Below are 20,525 nucleotides of genomic sequence, written 5' to 3' on the forward strand. Positions count from 1 at the left end.
GTCATTTTCGATAGCATAGTGTTAAATACATAGTAATTGAAGGGATAGGGTGAACAGGTGTTGGGATTTGATTGATTAATTTGACTCAGATGTATATATAAAGAAGAGCCAGCCAGCACTGGCTGGAGATTGTTAGGAGTGGAGTAATGAGCTCTGTGGTAAGCAATAAACAGTTCCACCAAAGCATCCTAGTCTCAGTGTCTTCTTCACAAACAGGGTTGGAAGTTTCTCTAACATTGGTAGCAGAGGATGGTTGCCTGAAAGGGAAGATTGGAAACTTGAGATTTATTTTCAGACAGGAGATTAGAATTGGAGTTATTTTTTTTTGAGAAGACTGTAATTGGAGTTTTCTTTTGAAGAAAGGTAACTAAAACCAGGTGTAAGGTGTCGGGATATGATTTTCCATTGCTATTTTGTGGAGCCGAGCCTTACGATCAATGGAAAATGAAGTTGATCTATGGACAAGTGTTACGTCTTTACCAAAGAGAAAGCAAGGAATAGCCCTTGAACTTTCACTTCCCGCTAGAAGCAAAATCAGGTGCAAAGTGTTCTCGGAGTTAGAGGCTCATCATTTGTACACTGAGGAAGGTTTGGACAATTTCTTTAAAAATTTATGGATAAAATTTATATGAAAGATGACTTACTGAATGCCTGTGAGGCATGGTCGGAGTTTGATAAATTTAGAAAAATGGATGTTTCTTCCATAGAAGAATATGTTATGGAGTTTAACTGACTATATGCAAGATTGCAGCGATTCTACTTGGAAATTCCTAAGTCAGTACTTGCCTTCAAATTGTTGTATTGTGCTAGGATATCGAACATGGATAGGCTCTTAGTCTTAACCGGAGTTAGATTCAAAGAAAGAGATACGCTTTTTGATCAAATGTCTGAAGCCTTAAAAAATTTTGGGGGCAGCATTCCTTTCTGGCTGCTTTCATCGCACAGACGGGCTCTTCAGCAGTGACATTGAAGATGGAGGATACAATGCTAGCAGCATTTTGAGGCCTTTTCAATGTGGGGCCCAGACGTCAGTACAAAAGAAGAATCACAAACAAGAAGACTCAGGATAGGGACCCTTTTGGCAGCTATAACAGACGGCAGGAATTGGGCAGAATGATGAATCCCAGCAATAGCCAAGTGTTGGTCAACAGTTGTTTCAGATGTGACTCAAAGTATCATTATGCGTTGAATAGTCCAAAAAGGAATAACAGGGTTTTTGAGATGACACATGATGTGGAAAGTTTGGAAGGCGAGGATGGTGCTACTGATCAATCGAAAGGGATTGTACTGGTCACGAGAAGCTTCAGTCTGGTAATGACTGTCCTAATCGCAGATTCGTTCAGTTGCGCAGTACTAGACAGTAGGTGTGCGTCCACAAAATGCGGAGTGGACTGGTTACAGTGTTATGTGGATTCTTTAAGTAAGGAAGACCAAAGTAAGGTCAAAGAATATGGCAGTTCTACCTGTTTCAGGTTTGGGATGACAACACATTGAGATCACTAAAAAGAGTGGCAATTCCGGGTAAGATAGCAGGGGTAAACCACTTTATTAGTACAGATGTGGTATCTAGTGAAATACCTTAGCTGTTAAGTAAGCCATCTATGAAGAAGGCTCAAATGAAATTGGATGTGGAATATGATAAGGCATTGTCTTTGGGAAATGTGTAGATCTGCATTTTACACAGTTTGAACATTATTATACTCCTTTAACAAGACCTAACATCTCTAAACAGAATGATAGAGGAATTCATGGCATCTGGGGGTAGGGATTTAGAGGAGAAAAGGCAGGTTATTTCAAAACTACATCGACAGCTTGCACATCCATCTTATCATTGGTTGAAGGTTCTGATAAAAGATGCAGGGGTAATAGATGATGACTATACTACACTTATCAAGGATATCAGTGAAAAATGTGATATCTGTATAAAAAAAAAAATCAAAATACAGGACGCCATCGCGACCCGTACTGAATCTCCCCTTAGCAAGAGACTTTAATGAAACCGTAGCGATGGACTTGAAGGTATGGGATAAAGATAAAAACATTTTTTTCCTACACTTTATAGACATAGCAACTAGATTCAGTCTGTCAACGATAATATATAGTAAAGACAAAAAAGTAATAGTGGACAAGATAATGGAAAGATAGGAACGGGACTGGGAGCATCGGCTAGATTTCTAACTGACAATGGAGGTGAATTTGCCAATGATGTGTTCAGGAGTATGTATGAAAATATGAACATTGTAACAATGCACATGGCAGCAGAAAGTCCTTTTAGTAATGGGATTTGTGAGAGAAATCACTTTGTGATTGATTAGTTGCTGTGAAGAATTTTAGCTGGCCAACCAAATTGTAAATCGCAACTGCTCTGGCGTGGGCAGTACATGCAAAAAATACGCTTCAAATAGTTCGGGGCTAGAGCCCTTATCAATTAGTTTATGGCAGGAACCCGAAAATAACTTCAGTAATGTGGGATCATCCCTGGCTTTAGAGGGGACTACAATTAGTTCAATTTTTGCAGAACATTTGATTGCCACGTGTGCAGGGAGAAGAGCATTTATTAAAGCGGAGGTTTCAGAAAAAAATCAGGAGAGCTTTGAGGTATTGTATCAGGCCATCAGAAAAAAATTTTAATACCGGGGCCATGGTGTACGACAAAAGAGAAGGGCCAAAAGAATGGAGAGGCCCAGGAAAAGTTATAGGCACTGATGGCAAAATGGTAATTTTGCAACATGGCAACCAAACCATCAGAGGACATTCCTCGCATATTCTACACTGACAGAATCTGAACAAATGATGGAAATTGACGCTGCACCATGTACTTCGCATACACATATGTCGGACCTTTACGAGCAACAGATTGTGGCAGATAACGGGCTAACTGAGAGTCGACACAGTGATAGTGAAGATTGAGATAAGGCCATTTATCCCAAAGGTCAACAACCGAAAGTTGGGTCCAGAGTGACGTATATGCCAGAAGGGGATAGTGAATGGAGGGAAGGCACCATTATAGGAAGGGCTGGAAAGGCCACAGGGAAATACAAACATTGGTTGAATGTGCAAGACAAGGTACAGGATATCAGACCTATAGATTGGCAGAAGGAAGTAAAAATGTGGAATGCCAGCAGACGTCGTATAGGTTCAGACAATGGGCCTGACAATGATCATTGTCCAAGGAAAAGATCATGAACCTGTGAGAGGAAGTCTGGTCGTAGGAGGGACAGGTTGAGTAGTAGCAGTCCAGAAAGGGATAGGAAATCTGGTAGGGGACATAGTTTAACAAGAGCGAGGACCAAAAAGCAGGCGAGGAGCAACAGAAGAAGTAGGAGCCTTTATGATCGAGAAGCTCTAATAGCTTCTAACAGGTTAGATGGTAAGTTGGTAAAAGTTGCAAAACAAAAAGAGCTGGACAGTTGGAGAGAGTTTGGTGTATATATGAAGTTGCCCAATAGAGGACAACCAGCACTGTCCCATAGATGGATATGTACAGAGAAAGTACTTCGCGATGGTGCATATAAAGCTAAGGCCAGACTTGTAGCTCAGGGATTTGAGAAACGATTAGGCGACGGAGAAGTTAGAGTAGGCTCCCCAACAGCAAGAAAAGTGAGTTTGAGGATTTTCCTAGCCCTTTTAGCAACATTCATGGGAATGTAAGTCTATTGACATCTAAGCAGTATTTTTGCAAGGGAAGAAATTTCAAAGAGAAGTATTTTTAAAGCCACCAAAAGAAGCTGGAAATATAGAGGGGAAATTATGGAAGCTAAACAAATGTGTTTATGGGCTAAATGATGCGTCCAGTGTGTGGTATTTTTCAGTTAGGTCAGTCCCACTAAAAGCTGGCTGTACTCAGCTAAAAGCAGATCCAGCAATATTGGTACTATGAAGAAAAACTAGCAGGCATTTTCTTGATGAACGTAGACAATTTTCTGTAGGGAGGATCTTCATTTGAGAAATTTGTGGTCGAGAAAGTTAAAGGATTTGGAAGTCGGGCTTCCGGCACTTTTAAATATATAGGGTTAGACGTTAGGCAGACTAAGTTGGGAGTAACCCTAAATCAACAGTCTTGCCTAGATAATGTTAATAGGATCCTGATAAATCAGGCCAGATCCCCTCAAAAGGAAGAAGCAGACCGGTTAAGGAGCTTAATCGGGCAATTAAACTGGTTGTGCGCACAAACAAGACCAGATGCTTACAGTGATGTATTAGAATTGAGCACCATGCTGAAACATGCTACTGTTGGGGCAGTGCTGAATGAAAGGAAATAAAACATTGAAGAAATTGAGTTTAGATACATTTACACTCAAGTTCCAGCCTTGGGGTGACCCAGAAGAAATGAAATTAGTCATTTTTAGAGACACGACACCTCACATGCTAATCTTCCCAATGGTTTCTCAAGCACAGCAGGGTTCATTATATTTTTGGTGGGAAGAAATGATAAATGTTGTGCACTAGCCTGGAATCAAAGAAAATAGAGGATAGTTAAAAGCACCTTAGCTGCTGAGACACTTGGACTGGTAGAAGCGATAGATATGGGTATGTATTAATCGAGTATTTTAATGGAACTCTTATATAAGGGGCATTCGGAGAGAATATTTCCTATAGAATGCTATACAGATCACCATTCTCTCTGGGACCATTCTCATTCGACAAGAAGTGTCACGGAGGATTGATCTCACGATTATACGAGATGTTGGAACAAAACAAAATTTCCAAAATAAAATGGGTCGATGTGAGTCATCAGTTGTTGGATTGCTTTACAAAAAGTGTTTGTTCAAAGAAATTACTGGATGTCCTCGAAGAGGGTCGTCTTGTGTTATGATGAGTTAATAGCCCATGGCAATTTTTATGTTAAGATTGCTTTATAATTCTTTAAAGTTTATTTTGTTAAAAAGAAGAACGGGGAATATACAGTATGTTAATGGCTGGTTCTGTTGAAGGTTGATGGTATAATGATGTAAGATCAAGAAGAATGTATAATTTTGTCTCCTTTTTGGTTTTATATATTTAATTTTAAGAAAAGAGGGAAGTCTGTTAGTGTCTAAAGTTCTGTTGATGGATGTTAAATACCTTGTAGTTGAAGGTAATAGGGTTAACAGGTGTTGGGTGTTAATTAGTTAATTGTACTCAGATGTGTATATAAAGAAGACGGTCGTCCCTGGCTGGAGATTGTTAGGAATGGAGTAGTGAGCTCTGTGCTAAGTAATAAACAGTCTCCATCAAAACATCCTAGTCTCAGTGCCGCCTTCACATACAGGTTTGGCAGTTTCTCTAACCTTTTAATGATGCTGATGTGAGAACAATTTGTCACTTTCAAAGTAACACAAGGTATTGATCAAATTGGCCCTAATATATTTGGCAACAGATAGGCTTAGCTTGCTATCATTGTGGACAATGATCCTTTCCCATCTGTGTAAAAGAAGCTCAAAGAGTACTTCAAAAATGAAATTCATATTGACAGATGATTACTGAGGAACCCTCTATGCATCTGATCTATTATCAAGTTGAATTGTACGCCAGGCAGAGGACCATGTTCTATATACGACTACAATGTTCCATGCGTTTCAGCCACACTTTGAACATTCTAATATTTGAATTAAAAAAGTGGCTAGCTTGTATTCAGTAAAGTAATAAACATCTTGCCAGAGGAGTTGTGATCATGTGTAATTTTTGTAACTCATCTGCATATTCTATAGGCTTCTGTCCTTCTAATTTCAAATTTCAAAAGCAATAGTAAGTAGGAGTGCTGGAGTAGGAGAAATTTCTCCCTGAGGGTATTTGAAATCAAAACGAAAGTGCAACTGCTTGATAGAACAGTATTGCAGAGTTTGGAAGAGTGCAGAAGTCAAGTAAAATAGGTTCTGGTTTTAAATAAATAGAAATAATTGAAATTCAAATGTAATCAAATTGGATTTGCCCTTTTTTTTTGGAAATGTGGGTTTGCTTTAAACTCTGAGGATTTATTTTGGCACCCATGCTTTTTAAAAAGGAATTAAATATCCTGAATAACATGGGGGCATTTGATGAAATATGCAAACAAACTACCCAGGCATTTCTGCTCAAACTTGTGCTAGAGTTCAGAATGAGATTCCAGAAAATGTATAGTATTACTTAAAAAGTTTAACTGCTGCAGTGGTTTTTGGTGGATGTCCTTAACATGGAGGTCAGAACTTCACAAGTCATTATTTTCTGCAGATATGCCTTGCCTCGAATGCCAAACTTTCCTGCAGACCTCGAGAGATTTATGGATTTACCTTTCCTAGGACAGGGACACTGTTGAAAACAAGTCAAAGCTACCTCGTCAATTTCCAGAAACATCGAACGGATTGCAAGGGCCATACTGGATGAGTACAGCCTGCCATGCATGGTGTCTGATTCAGGGGACGCATCACAAAGGGGAGCAGATGTCCTTTCAGACTAAGGGAGCCTTTGCCCCAGAATCTGGAAAGGATGGAGACAACCCACCATTTGGCCTGTGTTTCTCCGCTAACTTCCACTCCTCAAAAAGAGAACTCAAAAGTTAGCATCACTCTGCTGCTGGTGGACACTCCTGTAGTTGATCACATATTACTATTTTAGAGTGAGTGGGATCCTGTTTTGTTAGTTTCTCACATCTGTGCACCTATCAGAGAAAGTCACACTCCCCTTTCATTAAAAAAAAATTGAGTAACCAAGGTGAAGGCCTAAGTGCAGGTCCAGGTGGTAGAAGGAGTAAGTCAAAAAAATGACAAAAATCAGGAAATAGTGATTAGTAGTGCAAAGTTTGAGTTTTAAGCCAGGAAATTGGACTTGGAGTCACAGTAGTTGTCATGGGAAAGATGAATTCGAGTAGGAGACTATGGACGAGACTTGATTTCAACATACTGAAGAGTGCAGGAGATGGAGTATTTGGAACTTGGAATGAACAAGATGAGGAAATTCTGAAGAATGTTGACTAATCTTTGTAGTACAAATAAAATAAAGACAAGATAGGTTGTAATGGTGAGAGATGGATCACCTATCAGACAACAAGCTTTCTCTCGTATCCTGTTCAGAAATACAAGAGAGGTACTGGAAGAACCTCCCAGATATAGCAGGAGTATTCAAGACTTGGATGGAGCTGAGAAAAGTAATGAAGCGTTTAACATGAAAGCAGAAGCTGAGCTTGGAAGCAGTTTTAATAAATTGAGATGAGAGTTTCATTTGAGTTCAGATAAGACAGAAGGGTGGAAGTAGATTATAAAGCAAATGAAACAACTATCAAAAGGTGGTAGCTGTTGGTTAGACTTGCAAGATATGAGACTATTGTCCTATCCCAAAACTTCAGGCGAGTGGTTTTCTAGTGACAGTCAGAAAAGGAAATTTTATGATTCGAACCACACTGGACCCAAGAACATAAGAAATAGGAGCGGAAGTAGGCCATACGGCCTCTCGAGCCTGCTCTGCCATTCAGTAAGTTCATGGCTGAACTTCTGCATCACTGAGGGTTGTGGGGCAGGAAAATGGAGTTGAAGAAATTTCTCCTCATCTCAGTCCTCAATGGCTGATTCCTTATCCCGAGAATCTGACCTCTTGTTCTAGACTCTCTGACCAGGGGGCAAAATCTCTCAGCATCTGCTCTGTCCAGCTCGCTTAAGAATTTTATGCCTTTCAATGAGATCACCTGTCATTCTTCTGAACCCCAGAAAATATGGACCCATTCTACTCAATCTCTTCTCCTAGGCCAGCTCTCCAATCCCACTAAGAAAAATATATCGTTCCTTGGGTGAGGAGACTAAAATTGTACGCCGTACTCCAGGTGTGGTCTCACCAAAGCTGTATATAATTGCAGCAAGATTTCCTTACTCTTAGACTCCAACTCCCTTGCAATAAAGGCTAACATACCATGTGCTTTCCTAATTGCTTGCTATACCTGCACGTTAACTTTCTATGATGAGTTTACAAAGATACCCAAATCCCTCAATCCAAACATTTATTAGTGTCTCTCCATTTAAAAAAAAAATACCCTTTTCCATTCTTCCTACTAAAGCAGATAATTTCACACTTTCCCACATTATAGTCTATCTGCCACCTTCTTAACCACTCACTTAACCTGTCTATCTCCCTTTGCATCCTCCTCACAGCTTATGTATCATCAGAAAACTTGGATATATTACACGATGTCTCCTCATCTACGTCCCTGATATAGATTGTAAATCACTGAGGCTCAAGCACGGATCCTTGCGGCGCTCCACTAGTTACACCCTATTATCTTCAAAATGGTCCCTTTATTCCTACTCTGTTTTCTATCCATTAACCAATCCTCAATTCATGCTAATATATTGCCCCAATACCATGAACCCTAATGTTGAGTAAAATATATTGTTACAACCAAGGCTGGAGGAGTGCACTGTTCTAGTTCCATTTCTCCATGGGTCACAACATATATTTAAATTTGTTCCCACTTACCAATATGGTCAGTCATGCACTCTATTTTTTATCCCAGGATAAAACACACCAACCAGGTTTCTTTAATAAACAACAAAACTATCAGATTATAAGATAAGTCTTAACCAGTAATGAAGTAAAGCATAAACACAGATTGAAATATTAAAAGTTCCCTTTTTACCATAGTCCCTCAAACTCTCTCATACACCAGTTAACCGGAAAAATAAAGGGATATTTGTTTTTAGAGCTCTATTACAGACAAAAAAATCACGGGCTGAATACTTGCTCATTCTTGAAGAAACAGCAGATGAGATACGTTGTGTTCCAAAACTGGCATACAGTGCGGCCTCCGAGTGCACGTAGACAGGTTACTGGGATCTTTTAGTACAGGTATTTGCAGGCGGCGTTGAGAATTAATTTAGCAGGCCTTTCTTCAAAGACAGGAGACGAGATGAGTTGACACAGTGGACTTCTCAGGGTCTTTTAGAGAGGTGCTGGAAAGCTGAGCTGGGTTGTGGTCTTCTTCGTTGGAAGTTCTCTCCCTTTTTATACAGTTCAAACCCAACTCAAAACAATTCCAAAGCGAAACCTGTCACTTCTTGGTAAACAACTTCTCCAGGTGGCCAAAGTTCTCTATTGTTTATTGAGCTGGAAGTCAGGTGGTTTTATGGAAAGGCTTGTTGTTGCTGGAAGTCAAGTGGTTTCCCGGAAAGGCTTGTTTTCCTCAAGACCTCTCACTGCCCCTTTTTTAAAAAAAAAATATTTCTCGGGACTGTTTCTCAAAGTCAAGTGGCCTTTACATGACCCCCTTTGAAAACACCAATGTTTAATATTTCTTCAATCTTTCAAAAATGAATCGTCAAAAAATATATTTAACAAAACACAGAGGCACTTTTGTAACTATATTCATTTGCTTTAAAATAAAGGAAAAGTTCAAGACACAAATTCTGATACCTAGGGGTATATGTTTCATAACCAAATAGAAAATCCTTAAGGATCAACATAGAATGGCTTCTTGATGGTAACACTTCTTGGACTGCACCTTTAACTTGGGTACGCCACCTGGACAGGTACCTAACAGGTTTCAGAACATTGGATTTGGCCTGTGTTGCCTAAGGTTGATCTTTAAACTTGTAATATCTCTGTAATGTTAGGGTCAGCATTTTCATTCCTTAACAATAAGCCATCAGCTTAAGGCTGTTCTCAACAATGGTGATTTGATTTATTATTAACTATTCAAAGGCATTGTTTACAATCTTGAATCTTTTAGGTTATTCTGAGCAGATCATTCCTTGTGGCAGCTAAGGGTCTGCTTTTCCACTTCATTCGTTCATTGGGAGTCTTAACTAAAGCAAATACAGGGGAGCCTGCTGCTCTTACATCAAAGCTTAGGCATGCAACTTGGGGTAGTAACTGTGATTAACCACTCATTGAATCAAGCCTCAATCTCAATGACTTAAGAGGGCAGTGGACTCCACAAAGTGGTCTGTGTTTTTTCATTAGTAGTAAGAAACTTTGTATTTTAAAAGTCTGAGCCAGCTTAGGTTTGAAAGGTTAGTTAGAAAAGCTGTTCCCAATTAGAGGTACTGTAGTAAGTTGCATCTTCATTGTCTTCCATAGCTGAGGTCATAGGAAAATTGATTGTACTGTATACTGTTCCATCCATTTGATGTTGATAGAGTACTTTTAGTCAGCTTTGTGTGAAGAGCAGAGAATTCATGTAGTATGGTACGTACTATATTATAGTGACCATAAATGGAGTAAATGTTCGTTGTTATGATCCCTTGGTTATGCTCTTGTCCAACTAGATTATGGCAGAAATAGTTAGAAGAAAAGAGTCCTGCTTACAGGAACAAGTTACGCTGAATCTGTGAAAATATCATTTTAAAAAAAATTTGTGACAACCCATGCCTCTTATAAAAGCAAAATACTGCAGATGCTGGAAATCTGAAATAAAAACAAGAAATGCTGGAAATACTCAGCAGGTCTGGCAGCATCTGTAGAGAGAGAAGCAGAGTTAACGTTTCACGTCATTGACCCTTCATCAGAAATCCATCAAGTTCTGATGATGGGTCACTGACCTGAAACGTTAACTCTGCTTCTCTCTCTACAGATGCTGCCAGACCTGCTGAGTATTCCCAGCATTTCTTGTTTTCGTCTCTTCTAATTTTGTTGTGAGCAGCCTATTCATTTGAATGCACAGTACCTCTAATTTTTTTTGCATGGCTGTGCATGTGCAATATCTTAAAGGCGATGACTTGTGAGTGGACGGCACAGTAACTTCTGGGTTGTTGCATGGCCATGCGAGGGCGCAGCTCAGAGGGAATATTGGTGACAACTTATTCAAGTCGCAGTGCAGGACTCTTTTATCATATATAGGATCGAAATTGCAGGTCATTTGAGGCAGAAGAGTCCAGTCTTCTGAAGTAGGTGGCCAGATTCACATGGCACAACCACTGAGACTGGGGCACATTTGACTGAAATCAAATATCTTCCCCTGACCACCCCATCCCTGCACCCCCAAACTAAAAATCCAAGTTCACATATGCAAAACTCTAGACTCCCCTCCCCACTTTAAGATTTCAAGGCCTCCCCATGCTAAAAATCCAAGGCCAACAATGCTGTAAAATCTTGTGCCCTCACCCCCCAAGACTGTATCTCTCCTTGCTCTTTGCTCTTCCTGGCCTGGTCTGCAACCTGCATCCTCCTCTACAACTGGGCCTAGGTCATCACCATCGGCCTCATTCTGCAGTCCTTCAGTGGAAAGCCTTTCAGCTTTTAACTTTAAGGTCTAGAAGCTGCTTCTTTATTCATGCAACAAGGCAGCTCCTTCATCAGTCTAAATGCACCAAACAGGATGAGACTTTTTTTAATCTTCATGGGCCACGCAGTTTGAACTGCTGAACACATGTATATGAACACACATGGATTGAAGGAGCTTGCAGGCCATGCCTTAAACACTGAAGGTTATCTCACTATTATTGATGAAATTTGCAATCACCTAGTCTGAACGTACTTTTCTTCAGGCAGTAAGGAGAACTGCAGTTGGGCACGGCATTAAAACCACATCTTATGACTGATGATAACAGCCATATCTGGCATGTGACACAAGTTCATTTAAGTCAGATAATGGAAACTAAGATGTGTTCCATCATCCCAGAGAGCCATAATTGACATGGAAGTGTCTAATGCCAGAGGATGGTGATCTGGAGTGTTAAGACATTCATGGTCAACTACAGGTGAAATTGCCATCCAAATTTCCCAGCCTTTGGTTAATAGGACTTGTTACAGGATCAGAAACAGCAGAGTAACAGCTTACTGAATTGGAAAGTTTCACCATGCCTCCTCCTAGTGTCGTCTTATGATCAGGATTCAAGAAGGGGAAATTTGTGTCACATTTCTGGATTTCTTGATCGCTTTTTCACAGGATTTAGAACAAATATTTACTTTTAATGTTTAGAGATACAGCACTGAAACAGGCCCTTCGGCCCACCGAGTCTGTGCCGACCATCAACCACCCATTTATACTAATCCTACACTAATCCCATATTCCCACCACATCCCCACCTGTCCCTATATATTTCCCTACCACCTACCTATATTAGGGGCTATTTATAATGGCCAATTTACCTACCAACCTGCAAGTCTTTTGGCTTGTGGGAGGAAACCGGAGCACCCGGAGAAAACCCACGCAGACACAGGGAGAACTTGCAAACTCCACACAGGCAGTACCCAGAATTGAACCCGGGTCGCTGGAGCTGTGAGGCTGCGGTGCTAACCACTGTGCTGCACTGTGCTGAGCTTTTTCAAAAAAAAAAGTATATCATATCAAGTGAAGTTTGTTTATTTTTTTAACAAAAATGAGAATAGGTAATTAGAATGCTGATCAACTAGCTTTGATTATGTTTCCTCTTACTGCAAATAAGCAATTAATTTGTTTGCATCTGTATTCAGAAATACCTCACACCTATTGTATTGTAAAGACCATGGGGGTCATTTCAAATGCTTAGGATAGGGTGAAACTTTGGTTTTACACCCTGCTCAATATTAATCTCCATTGACTTCACTGGAAAGTAAAAAGGAGTGGGGTGTAAAACCAGCATTGTACCCGATCCAATCAGTTTCCCGATAGGGATTACCCCCTATATTATAGTATGTGAGAGGTGTTTTCTGATTAACATTAGTTAGGTTTAAATTGGCCCCATACTATGATTTTTGTTTTCTGTCTGCACAAAGAAATAGTAGATAGAGGATGGCACACAGGTTGAGAGAATCTTTTTATTTAAACAGTATTGTTGAAAAGACAGACCGATTTGTTGCAGAGCAAGTTATGAGGGCCTTTGCTGAGATAAATGTTAGAAATGCTGCAGGGCAGTTCTTTTCTTGAATTGAGCGAGCCAACCCACTGGTGTGAGAGAGTGCGACACGTTCTTCATTTATATTATTAAGCAAAAATAAGTTTATATTGATTTGAAATAAATGAATACAATCATAAATCTTGCTCAGTATGCTCGCCTATGTGAGAGAAAGAAACGGCTTGACGATTCATATCCAACCTTGACTCACTAAGTATTTGTTCAGTCCAGTGTTAGTAAGCTTGAAGAAATCCACTTATACAAGGTGCAAACAACCAGTCTAGATCACATAGTGCTATTGATATATTCCTGAATTACGCCATCATATAATTGACAGAGAACTATGAGTTAACTCCCATTTCAGTGAAACACTCGTACTGCTTAAGGGAATAACTGACGCCACTAAAACTGAGAAGGTATATACAGCGAATGTGAATTTGCAGCAACTTGGTTCTTGGAGCTTCTGTGTGTCAGCATTGGTCAATCCTTTAGGTGTCATTGCAGCCAATACTGATTCAGATGGAGGGCTAGATGTGACAGTCATGTTCAGAACTTGTAGTTGAGGACATGGCTCTTGAGAAGGCTGGCTTAATGAAACAGAATTTTGCCATGTCAGTGCTGGCAGAGTTATCAAATCAAAATGACAGATTTTTTCCATTTGTGGTATCAGAGGAATGGAGCACTTCCTATAATTTATGTGTTGATTCAACCATGTCTATCATGCCTACATTTCTCCGTGATAACTTTGATATCAGTTGGTGAGAAGTGGCACAAAACACTTCCCCAGTGAGCAAAGAAAAATGGAATCAGAGAGCTTTGCTTGGAGCGTGTATTATGCATGCTAATGGAGAAGCAAGTAGTGAGGCTTATCAGTAATACATATGTAGTTATTGCTGTATTCACTTGTGACATAACAGAAGTAGCCTGTGATATGGTATTCTAAGCTTGAAGTCTCCTTAGTGAGATTTTGCTATCAATTTTAATAGATTTTGTTCCTGTTTTATCAGATTCAGCTTGTAACAGTGCTCCTGGATCTGGCCCAAGCTCCCCCAACAACAGCTCCAACAACATCACTACAGAAAATGGGATAGCAGGATCGGCAACCAACATACCAACTGAGGTAACCTTGTTGTGGCAAATGTCACTATTCCCAGAAGTGTTCAGTAACAAATTCCAGTCCTGGTCTGTGTAAAAAAAATGGTTTGTTTTTTGTGGTCATTTGTTCCCTACTCCCAAAATTCATATAGAAACGTATGTAATTATAATGTCTGGTTACATAAGTTAAAATATCAGTTGTCATACTCCTTTGGAGTGCTATTACTGGTGTGGAATGTTTCAAGAGCACTTCAATCCACATTAAGAAATGCATGTTGCATATGTACCCATAAAAAGAGAGAAAAAGTCATTCAACCAGTCGAGCCCAGTCTGTCCACAGTCTATTTTTTATTGATTAATAAAGGCCACTGACATAGGCTTTTAATAGGGAAAAAACATGGGGTTCCAGAATTCAATCCACAAAACCCTGGTAAAAATCAAAAGCAAATTTATTTAGTCGTCATAAATAAATTGCCCTGACATTGTCTTTGCTCCCCGCTACAAACTCCATTCAATAGCCCTCTCTGGCAATTAACTGAGATTGAAGCAGACAGTTTGGCCCCCAGTGAGCTTTCGACTACATATCTGCCTATTTTATCACTAAGTGCAGCCAATTCCACCTCCAAAATGTTTCTCGATTCTGCCTCAGCTCAACTACTGCTGAAACCCTCATCTATGTCTTTGTTACATCTAGACTCGACTATTTCAATGCATTCCTGGCCAGTCCTCCCACATTTTATCCTATGTAAACTTGAGGTCATCCAAACTTGGCTGAGTGTCCTCACTTGCTTCAAGTCCCATTCACCCATTACCCTTGAGCTTGCTGACCAACGTTAGTTCTGGTTAAGCAACACCTCAGTTTCAAAATTCTCATCCTTGTCTTCAAATCCATTCATGGCCTCTCCCTTCCCTATCTCTCTAATCTCCTCTAGCCCTGCAACCCTCTGAGATCTCTGCACTCCTCCAATTCTGGCCTCCTTGAGCATCCCTGATTTTAATCACTCCATCATTGGTGGCCGTGCCTTTAGCTGCTGAGACCCTAAGCTCTGAATTTCTTCCCTAAATCTCTCCTCTCTTCCTTCCTTCCTTTATCTGCTCCTTATCTCTTCAGCTAAGCTTTTGGTCAACTGCCCCAATATCATCTTGGTGGCTCAGTGTCAAATTATATTTTATATAATGCATCTGTGAAGCGTCTTAGAACATTTTACTACAGTAAAGGTGCTATACAAGTGCAAGTTGTTGTCTTATATCTTGGACTTTACTCCCACACCGCCTGTTAATCCCTGCGTCTAGGAATACCAAGTTCTTTCCGCAACCAGTAATAACACTTCTTAGCATGGGACAAATTGCTTTCCAAACCTTCTAAAGTAGTCTCCCCTAGGTCAAGGAACAAAGATAAGAACTATGTTAAGAAAATTGTAAGATCTATGAATTTTTCGTAAAAGGTGAGATCGCAATGCAGAGTGGTCTGTTATATTTTTATATTTTAAAAAAAAAAATCTCTTGCAAAATGACTTGACTTCTGGCCACTTTTTTGAAGTTGTCCAAGATCAAGCTGTGGTTCCTCTCTTGTAGTTTTGAACAATTTTTTGTTAAATATAAATAACATGAAATGAGTGATTTACCTAAAAGTTATATATCTTATGTTTTTAGATCTTTTTACATTTGTTTTTGAAGGGCTGTGTACGTATTAAATTTCCTGAAATGTAAACCTTCCATTTTCAAAGTTTTTAAGCAACTTTAAAAATCAATAATTTGAAAAAAACTATCAGATATCCCAAAACATTGCTCGGATTGCAAATAGCAGGAGTGAATAGCAGTGATGTTTACTTGTATAGTTTAGTGCCTATTAGATCAGTTCACTTGCACAGCATTCATCCTGCTGCTTTTCAGTTCTATTTTTAAATGCTAAGATGAGCAGTTGGCAACTAGGCTGATCTGCCATTTCTCATACTTGGTGAACCTGTGCAAATGCTTAAAATATCCATTCTTGCTCTGAATAGCAAGTTGTTATGGCATTGACAAATGCAGAGAACACTCTGTTGACCACTAAATAGACATTGTGTGGGTCTGATTAAGTGGACAGGAGATGAGGCAGGGATGGAATTGATAACAAGTAGATTGGATCTGTTGAATTGGGTGGAAAACAGGCAGCATGCAATACTAAGAGAGGTGCAGATGAATGGAGCAAGTGAGAGGCAGGGTGGGATGGGTGCCTATAATAATGGGAGATGTTCATATAGATGATGGAATTGCATTAGAATCATAGAGATTATATCAATAAGGGAGCGATTCAGTGCATTGGCTCTGTGCCAGTGCTCACATTTCAACTGAGGCCATTTACTGTTTGTTTCTTTGCCTGTCACAGTATCATTTAATGTTCTTGTTTTTAAATACATATCCACTTTCCTTGTAAAAGATGCCATAGTCTCTGCCTCAGTATCCACTTGTGGTGTAGCATTTCATGTTCCAATAACCCTCGCTGGGGGGGGTAAAAGGTCTTCTAACTGCCTTTTTTATTCCTCTAAGGATAATCTTGAGTTTGTCTCCTCGCAATCAGTTGAAACATTCTTTCAATATTTAACCTTTAAAAACTTGTCACATTCTTGAAATACTGTATTCGATCCCTATCCTCCTTCCTGTGGAAAACAAATCCTAATTTTTTTTAGCCTTTCTTCAAAACTATAACTTCGTGCTCTTGGCATCACAGTAGTGAATCTTCATTGCACCAGAATAGCATATAATACTCCCAACTATAAAGTAATAATGTTTTGTACAAATTAAACAACGAATGTCTTGCATTTGTTTTCAATGCCTCATGCGCGTTATAAACCCAGAATCATATTTGTCTTTTTTATGATCTTTTCTACTTGTACCTCCACTTTTAACGATCTATCTACCTGTACCTCTAAATCTTTGCTCCTCCACTCTTTAGAATTTTGCTCTTTAGGGCATGCTTAAACATACAACTTCACATTTCCTTGCACCGCACTGCGTCTGCTATCTGCCCACTCTGCTAACCAATGTCCTGCTACACTGTTCCCCACAGTTTTTTGTGTTTCCTATTTTAGTCTCCGCAAACTTTAATTAAAATTCCTATGCCTGGATCATTTACATAAATGGAAAATAAAAGGTCCCAGCACATAAGTCTAGACACATCACTACTCGCATCCCGCCTATCTGAAAAGCATCTATTTATCCCTGCTGCTTGTTCCCTTGCTGTCTCTACTCATGTGGTTGCATACCATAATGCAATATGCCATAATTTTTATGACAAGTCTCCTGTGTGGCACCTTAGCAAATATCTTCTGAAAATCCTTACACATGGCATCTGCTGTATTCTCTTTATCGATACAATGTGATTTTCTCAAAAACTTCAGTCAACATGGCATGTGTGTTACAGATCCATACTGTGTCCCAATTAGCTGCTTGCTTTCTAAGTGTTAATTTAATTCCATAATATTATGAAGCTTTTATCCATAACCTGGATGAAATTAAATGAGTAGTGATTTCCTGGCTTATCCTTTCCCTTTTTTTCAACAAGGGTGTAACATTTGCCACCCTCTGGTATTTTGATGCAATTCTAGTTTCTAAAGATACTTTTGAAAAATGATACTTAATGCTTCTGCTGACTGCTCCCCAACCTTTCTCTTGGCGCCCCCCACCCCCCCCCCCCCCACAGTTGGGGTGCCTGCCATCTGGGACTTGGAACATGTCTACTATTAGCCCCATTAACTTTATCAAAATAGTTTACTTTTAATATTTATCTCCAGTAGTGGCCTTTTTACATCGTCCTCCAGTTCCACTTTCACCTTTGTCTTTAAATACTGAAGTGAAATACTTGATAAAGTATCTTTTTAGGTACACAATGTTCCCTTCTAAGCGGTCCCATCCTTCTTTAACAATACTTGTACTCAGTGTGCTTGTAAAAACCCTTTTACTGCACTCGCCTCTTTTTATACATTTCTGGGGCTGGTTTTAGAAGCTAAAGGTATTGTTGGTAGGCTAATATCGAGCAGATTTCACTTTTTGTTTTTTGGAATCTGATCTATGGTTGCTATGTGACCAATGATACCACATAGTTTAGCATGCACCAATCAGCAACACTAAATGCACTCTGCATTCTTGTCGATAAAACCACTTTAATAGTGTTTACAGATAAAAGGGAAAGGTTACTGTATTGCTAATCTGAGTCTCTGGTTGAACTTTGGAGACCTGATTCTAAAGTATTAGTTTTATTATGTCATAGAAAAATCAGATCAATAAAATGAACATGTAAGTGGCAATTTGATACAATACATTTTGTTGTTGAAATTCATATACTGTCCTTTTCCTGTTTCAGTCTACTTTGCCTCACAAACTGGTTGCTCGAGATGGCTCAGTGACGCAATTGCCTCTGTATACTTCACCATCTTTGCCCAACATAACTCTAGGTCTGCCAGCCACAGGTCCCTCTAGTGTAAGTACTGAACCAGCTGATATTGCACATATACTGTTAATGAAAAATTATAGTGGGAACATCCAGCAGATGATCTAAATCTGCTGCTAGTAGCTAGCCTTCCATTTCATTTATTCCTTTAGCTCTTTTGGTAGAAAGCTCACTGGGGGTTAGGGAACAGTGAGCAGATCCCAAGAATTGTGTTAAGCAGTCCTCCAATCTGCAGCCATGTGAGCCGGGGAATGTTGCCAGTGCTCCTCCCCACCTCCACCCCACTTCCATTGCACAAATGGATGTGGTGGAATAAATGGCAATTCAGGGTGATGCTCTGGATATGTCGATGTACATTAGTTCTGCGTTGAATGGAGCTTTGAAGCACAGGTTCATACCCAGGATTCTGCACACAGAGTATTCCTGATCTTGGCTAAGCTGTTTGAGGCACCAGGTGATGATTGAGCAGTTCTTTTATTTTATTTATTTATTTATTTAGAGATACAGCACTGAAACAGGCCCTTCGGCCCACCGAGTCTGTGCCGACCATCAACCACCCATTTATACTAACCCTACACTAATCCCATATTCCTACCACATCCCCACCTTCCCTATATTCCCCTACCACCTACCTATACTAAGGGCAATTTCCAGGATGGAAAAGCAGGTCTTACTGCCCCCTGCCCCAACAGTACAGGCATTCAGTTCAGCAGTAGTAGAGGTCTAAGAGCAGATGGATGCGCGTCTTGCGCAGGAAATCTGAGGGAGCAATACTGGGAAAAACATTAAACATGTTGGGTGGGCTGACTTATTTTTATAATATTTAATACATTCTCTACGTTGAATGGAACCCAGGGCACAGTCATATTCTATGGCCTGATCGTGAGATTCACAATAGCTTTGTGCAGTTCAAGGCATAATTGCTACTGTCAGAGAAGTCCACCCTCTCACTAATTGCGGAGTGAATAATAAGCAGTGCTTCATTGCACATTGATTACACAACAGCGATTCTCCCAATACATTAATCTGCCCATAGGGTAAACGAGCAGTTTTTTAAAAAAAAACAATTCTTGGGTTGTGAGAAGTGCTGACAAGGCCACATTTGTTGCCATGAGGCGATCAACCTCCTTGAACTGCTGCAGTGCTTGTAGTAATAGTGCTCCCACAATGGTACTAGTTAGGTAATTCCAGGATATTGACCTATTGATGATAAAGGAATGATAATACACCGACCTGACTTACATGTGTGTGATTTTGAAGAGAACGCAAAGGTGATGGTGCTTCCACAACACTGCGACTCTCATCTTTCTCCATGGTAGAGGTTGCAAGGAGGGAGGTGTTGTCAAAGTAACCTTGATGAGTTGCTGGAATGCATCAGATAGATCATGGGGGAGATGGTGCAGTGGTAATGTCACAACTAGAATCCAGAGACTCAGGATAATGCCCTCGGGACACTGGTTCAAATCCCTGGTGGAGTTTAAGTTCAATTTCTTAAAAAAAAAATCTGGAATCGAAATTGTGCCGTGAAACTATCATCGATGGCTGTAAAAACCCATCCGGTTCACTAATGTCCTTTAGGGAAGGAAATCTGCTATCCTTACCTGGTCTGACCTACATGTGACTCCAGACCCACAGCAATGTGGTTGACTCTTAACTACCTTCTGAAATGGCCTAGCATGCCATTCAGTTGACTAGGGCAGTTAGGGATGGGCAAAAATGCTGGCCCTGCCAGCAATGCCCATATCCCATGAAAGAATAAAACAAAGTACATACTACAGCCACACTGTGCCTGTGGCAGTGGAGGTGTGTATTGAGCACCGTTCAAGTAAACTGGTCTGCTTTTGATGGTGTTGAATGTCTTGTTGCAGCTGCATCTCACCTCTCTGGCATTCAGCTTGTGTTCATGTCTGGATCTAGGCTGTGATGAGGTCAGCCATCAAGTATTTCTGGTGGAACCCGAACTGAGTGTTGTTGAGCAGGGTATCGATGAGTAGAAGTCTCTTGAAGGCACGCTGTGATTCCTTTCATCACTTTATTGATGATTGGAAGGAGGCTGATGGGGCAGTAATTGGCCAGGCTAGATTTATCATTTTTTTTTTGTGGTTAGGACATAACTATGGTAGTTGTCATTGTCATAGCTTTACTGGAACAACCTGGCTCGGGAGACAACTAATTCTAGTGCACAGGTTGTCAGTTTTATAGCCTGTTGTCAGAGCCCGTAGCCTTTTCTCGGTCCATTGTACTCG

General features: G+C 40.1%; 1 protein-coding gene across 14 annotated transcripts in view; it reads left to right on the top strand.

Annotated features, from left to right (window-relative positions):
* Positions 1-20,525, top strand: part of hdac4 (histone deacetylase 4) — a 595,905-nt gene that overhangs the window by 395,285 nt on the left and 180,095 nt on the right. For all 14 annotated transcript variants that reach the window (XM_068035894.1, XM_068035896.1, XM_068035900.1 and 11 more), the window contains 2 exons: positions 13,763-13,875; positions 18,193-18,309. In XM_068035894.1, coding sequence (XP_067891995.1) covers positions 13,763-13,875; positions 18,193-18,309 — 230 coding nt within the window. The remainder of the gene's footprint in view (positions 1-13,762; positions 13,876-18,192; positions 18,310-20,525) is intronic.

This window comes from Heterodontus francisci, chromosome 7 (genome assembly GCF_036365525.1).
Source record: "Heterodontus francisci isolate sHetFra1 chromosome 7, sHetFra1.hap1, whole genome shotgun sequence".
Taxonomy (NCBI): domain Eukaryota; kingdom Metazoa; phylum Chordata; class Chondrichthyes; order Heterodontiformes; family Heterodontidae; genus Heterodontus; species Heterodontus francisci.